This window comes from Rhinoraja longicauda, chromosome 25 (assembly GCF_053455715.1).
Source record: "Rhinoraja longicauda isolate Sanriku21f chromosome 25, sRhiLon1.1, whole genome shotgun sequence".
In the NCBI taxonomy this organism is placed as follows: Eukaryota; Metazoa; Chordata; class Chondrichthyes; order Rajiformes; family Arhynchobatidae; genus Rhinoraja; species Rhinoraja longicauda.
The window spans coordinates 3,595,699-3,601,528 of record NC_135977.1 but is presented as its reverse complement, the minus strand read 5'-3'; the positions used below and the strand labels follow the sequence as shown (position 1 = coordinate 3,601,528).

Here is a 5,830-nt window from a genome sequence, read left to right as displayed (position 1 = left end):
ATCGCATCCCATTTGTATGGGGTTTTTTTATTTGAAGAAGTGCAGTCACGGTGGTGCAGCGGTAGAGTTGCTGCCTCACAGCGCTTGCAGCGCCGGAGACCCGGGTTCCATCCCGACTGCGGGTGCTGCCTGTACAGAGTTTGAACAAACCACGTGGGTTTTCTCCGAGATCTTCGATTTCTCCCACACTCCAAAGACGTGCAGGTTTGTAGGTTCATTAGCTTGGTCTAAATGTAAATTGTCCCTAGTGTGTGTAGGGTAGTGTCAATGTGCGAGGATCGCTGGTCGGCGTGGACTCGGTGGGCCGAAGGGCCTGTTTCCGTGCTGTATCTCAAAACTGAACTAATCTGGTGTGTGAATTGGCACTGCACGTGTTAGTCATACAACACGGAAACGGACCATTCGGCCCAACTCATCCATGCTAAGGGTGGTGGTTGAAGCAGATACATTAGTGACATTGTACTCACTGGAATTTTGGAAGATGAGAGGGGATCTTATAGCAACGTATAAAATTATAAAAAGACTGGACAAGCTAGATGCAGGAAAAATGTTCTCAATCTTGGGAGCCCAGAACCAGGGGCCACAGTCTAAGAATAATGGGGAAGCCATTTAAAACTGAGATGACAAAAAACTTGTTGTGGAATTCTCTGCCACAGAAGGCAGTGGAGGCCAATTCACTGGATGAATTTAAAAGAGAGTTAGTTAGAGCTCTAGGGGCTAGCGGAATCAAGGGATATGGGGAGAAGGCAGGCACGGGTTACTGATTGTGGATGACCAGCCATGATCACAATGAATGGCGGTGCTGGCTCGAAGGGCCTCCTCCTGCACCTATTTTCAATGTTTCTATGTTGTGATTTTTTTGTTTGTTCAAGCAGCATCTGCAGTTCCTGGTGTCACCATGTAAAATCAAGGTATTACAGTTCATCAGCAGGGCTCAGACTTATCTCTCGTTACCCCCCCACTCCCCTGACACTCAGTCTGAAGAAGGGTCTCGACCGGAAACGTCACCCATTCCTTCTCTCCAGAGATGCTGCCTGACCCGCTGAGTTACTCCAGCATTTTGTGTGTCTGTCCCTCTTGCACAAGAGTGGGCTGGTGGGCTGGAATGCCCCCCCCCTCCACCCACCCCCAAACCTTCCTTTCAGACGAGGTAATCTCCGAACCTACCCCTGTCACAGCCCATCAGCCACAAAGGCATGGTCTCTTTTCTGAACTGGACTCCAGACAAGGAAAGGTTAAGCCAGGTTCACTAACCATCCCTCACACAAATCTTTCTCCGGCATTGCAGTCAACAGCAGGAGAATGGGTAGTGCTGACACGGACATACTGGCGGGAAGGATGGGCTTTGTGCTGTAAAGAACACAGCGGGTTTTGCAGACAGCTCTCAATCCTCACTTCACGTTATTTTGTTTCGTTTAGAGATAAAGCACGGAAACAGGTCTGTATGGCAAGTCCGATTCCTTGTATGTTTTATTTTACGTACTTGGCTAATAAATTAATCACAATGCAATTGAGGGAGTCCAGAACCAGGGGCCACACAATCTAAGAATAAGGGGGAGGCCATTTAAAACTGAGGTGAGGAAAAACTTTTTCACCCAGAGAGTTGTGAATTTGTGGAATGCTCTGCCACAGAAGGCAGTGGAGGCCAATTCACTGGATTGATTTAAAAGAGAGTTGGATAGAGCTCTATGGGGCTTGTGGAATCGAGGGATATGGGGAGAAGGCAGGCACGGATTACTGATTGTGATCACAATGAATGGCGGTGCTGCCTCGAAGGGCGAAATGGCCTCCTCCTGCACCTATTTTCTATGTTTTCTAATACAATACAATAGAAATATGGGCTCCATATCTGAAAAAAGATGTGCTAGCTCTGGAGAGGGTCCAGAGGAGGTTTACAAGAACGATTCCTGGAATGAGTGGGTTAGCATATGATGAGCGTTTGTCAGCACTGGGCCTGTACTCGCTGGAGTTTAGAAGGTTGATGGGGGGGACCTGATTGAAACGTACAGAATAATGAAAGGCATCGATAGAGTGGATGTGGAGAGGATGTTTCCACTGGTGGGGGAGCCTAGGATCAGAGGGCACAGCCTCAGAATTAAAGGGCGCTCTTTTAGAAAGGAGGTGAGGAGGAATTTCTTTAGTCAGAGGGTAGTTAATCTGTGGAACTCATTGCCACAAAGGGCTGTGGAGGCCAAGTCGGGGGATATTTTTACGGCAGAGATAGACAAATTCTTGATTAGAACGGGCGTCAAGGGTTATGGGGAGAAGGCAGGAAAATGGGATTAGGAAGCAGAGATCAGCCACGATTGATTGGCGGAGTGGGCTCGATGGGCCGAATGGCCTAATTCTACTCCCATAACTTGTGAACTTGTGAAACCGGTGCACCCAGAGGAAACCCACACTGTCACGGTGGGAACGTGCAAACTCCACACTCAGGCAGCACCCGTAGTCAGGATGGAAACCGGGTCTCTGGCGCCACGAGGCAGCAGCTCTACCTGCTGCACCACCGCGCCGACCAAATCTTCCACCCTCCCAGCATCAATAGACAATAGACAATAGGTGCAGGAGGAGGCCATTCAGCCCTTCGAGCCAGCACCGCCATTCAATGTGATCATGGCTGATCACTCTCAATCAGTACCCCGTTCCTGCCTTCTCCCCATACCCCCTGACTCCGCTATCCTTAAGAGCTCTATCTAGCTCTCTCTTGAATGCATTCAGAGAATTGGCCACCACTGCCTTCTGAGGCAGAGAATTCCACACCTTCACCACTCTCTGACTGAAAAAGTTCTTCCTCATCTCCATTCTAAATGGCCTACCCCTTATTCTTAAACTGTGTCCCCTTGTTCTGGATTCCCCCAACATTGGGAACATGTTTCCTGCCTCTAATGTGTCCAATCCCCTAATTATCTTATATGTTTCAATAAGATCCCCCTCATCCTTCTATATTCCAATGTAAACAAGCCTAATTGCTCCAGCCTTTCAACATACGACAGTCCCGCCATTCCGGGAATTAACCTAGTGAACCTACGCTGCACGCCCACAATCGCAAGAATATCCTTCCTCAAATTTGGAGACCAAAACTGCACACAGTACTCCAGGTGCGGTCTCACCAGTGCCCGGTACAACTGTAGAAGGACCTCTTTGCTCCTATACTCAACTCCTCTTGTTATGAAGGCCAACATTCCATTGGCTTTCTTCACTGCCTGCTGTACCTGCATGCTTCCTTTCAGTGACTGATGCACTAGGACACCCAGATCTCGTTGAACATCCCCTCTTCCTAACTTGACACCATTCAGATAATAATCTGCCTTTCTATTCTTACTTCCAAAGTGAATAACCTCACACTTATCTACATTAAACTGCATCTGCCATGTATCCGCCCACTCACACAACCTGTCCAAGTCACCCTGCAGCCTTATTGCATCTTCCTCACAATTCACACTACCCCCCAGCTTAGTATCTATCGTCTGCAAATTTGCTAATGATAACGAGCACCTCTCAACGCCTCCTAACCAGAATGTTTGCAGACGACCGAAAGCCACGATTAATACAACTGGTATAATAATAATGGATTTATTTAAAAGTAGCTTTAAATAATAATCGATGCCACCCTCTGAATAATCCCACCTTTCCTGTTTCCTGTTACATGGCATACTGTATGGGTAGACAGTTAAAATCATCAAACAGTAGAAAATACATAAAAGGAAATAATATATATATATATAACATTGGTCGATGTGATTTTATTTTAATAAATGCAGGTGTGTGTCTATAAGGTCATAAGTGATAGGAGCAGAATTTGGCCATTCGGCCCATCAGGTCTACTCCGCCATTCAATCATGGCTGATCCATCTCTCCCTCCTAACCCCCTTCTCCCCATAACCCCTGACTCCCCTGTATGAATCAAACGATGTAAGGTGGTAGCTTTCAGCTGCAAGAAGATTCAGGGGCAAGAAGATAAAACAAGTTTGCTAAATGTTCTCTTGGTTGGTCTAGATTCTCGTAGTTCTGCAGTGAGGATATAAAGTCTCTGCATGTGCTTGTGTGGAAGGGTAATTGGTGCAAAAGGATAGCGTGCAGCAAGGGTATGTTGCCTCTCCGTCAGCCATTTTGTTTCTCACTGTCGTGGAGGAGACGAGACCTGGCGTCGGGGGGCCCCCCTCTCTCTCCCTCACTCCTGTGAGGGTCTCGGGGACGATCTGCTTCGGGAGAACGGACTAGACGAAAATCAGAGACTTCGGTGAGCAGTTGCAGTTTTGCCGCAGAGATTCCAGCACCCATGATCCGTGGCATCGCGGATGTGCGGCAGAGATCCAGAACGTCCTGCGAGAGGCAACGTGGCTCAGTCAGGCAACTTTAATAGACAACAGACAATAGACAAAAGGTGCAGGAAGAGGCCATTCGGCCCTTCGAGCCAGCACCACCATTCAATGTGATCATGGCTGATCATTCTCAATCAGTACCCCGTTCCTGCCTTCTCCCCATACCCCCTGACTCCGCTATCTTTAAGAGCTCTATCTAGCTCTCTCTTGAATGCATTCAGAGAATTGGCCTCCACTGCCTTCTAAGGCAGAGAATTCCACAGATACACAACTCTCTGACTGAAAAGGTTTTTCCTCATCTCCGTTCTAAATGGCCTACCCCTTATTCTTAAACTGTGGCCCCTGGTTCTGGACTCCCCCAACATTGGGAACATGTTTCCTGCTTCTAATGTGTCCAACCCCTTGATAAGATCCCTTTCCTTTGGACTTTAATTGAATAAGTTTTATTGACCCAGTATGTACACATACAAGGAATGTGCCTTGGTGCTCCACCCGCAAGTAAGAACACGAACATACAGTAAACAGTTAAGAATAAAATATTATAGTTTAAACATGTGAATTAAATAAAATACCAGAGCAAAAATACCAGAGCTAATCTGAGGAAAGACATTCTTGCCATAGAGGGAGTACAGAGAAGGTTCACCAGATTGATTCCTGGGATGGCAGGACTTTCATATGAAGAAAGACTGGATAGACTCGGCTTGTACTCGCTGGAATTTAGAAGATTGAGGGGGGATCTTATAGAAACTTTCAAAATTCTTAAGGGGTTGGACAGGCTGGATGCAAAAAGATTGTTCCCGATGTTGGGGAAGTCCAGAACAAGGGGTCACAGTTTAAGGATAAGGGGGAAGTCTTTTAGGACCGAGATGAGAACTTTTTTTTTCCACACAGAGTGGTGAATCTGTGGAATTCTCTGCCACAGAAGGTAGTTGAGGCCAGTTCATTGGCTATATTTAAGAGGGAGTTAGATGTGGCCCTTGTGGCTAAAGGCAACAGGGGGTATGGAGAAAAGGCAGATACGGGATACTGAGTTGGATGATCAGCCATGATCATATTGAATGGCGGTGAGGCTCGAAGGGCCGAATGGCCTACTCCTGCACCTATTTTCTATGTTTCTATGCAAAAGGAGGCTACAGACTTTTGGCTGTTGAGCAGAGCTACTGCTCGTGGGGAAAAACTGGCTGCTTTGACAGTCCGGAGTCGCCTTCCAGAGGGAAGTGCTTCAAAGAGTTTGTGGCCAGGGTGAGAGGGGTCAGAGATTATCTTTCCCGCTCGCTTCCTGGCCCTTGCAGTGTACAGTTCGTCAATGGGGGATCTTTGTATCTTTGGAGATGTACAGCTTGGTGATCGGTCCTCAGTCCACGCCGACCAGCGATCACCCCGTACACTAGAACTATCCTACACTCCAGGGGCAATTTACAATTTTTACCGAAGCCAATTATCACCAACAACTTCTCCGAGACCACCCATATTGAAGCAATGGCCAAGAAAGCACACCAACGCCTTCA

The 5,830-nt window shown here is 47.4% G+C and overlaps 1 protein-coding gene across 1 annotated transcript in view; it reads right to left on the bottom strand.

Moving 5' to 3' along the window:
* Positions 1 to 3,610: 3,610 nt before the first annotated feature.
* The window catches only part of LOC144606048 (somatomedin-B and thrombospondin type-1 domain-containing protein), a 37,037-nt gene continuing 34,817 nt past the window's right edge, over positions 3,611 to 5,830 (bottom strand). Inside the window, exon 5 of the mRNA XM_078421835.1 lies at positions 3,611 to 4,323. Coding sequence (XP_078277961.1) covers positions 4,218 to 4,323 — 106 coding nt within the window. The 3' untranslated portion in view covers positions 3,611 to 4,217. The remainder of the gene's footprint in view (positions 4,324 to 5,830) is intronic.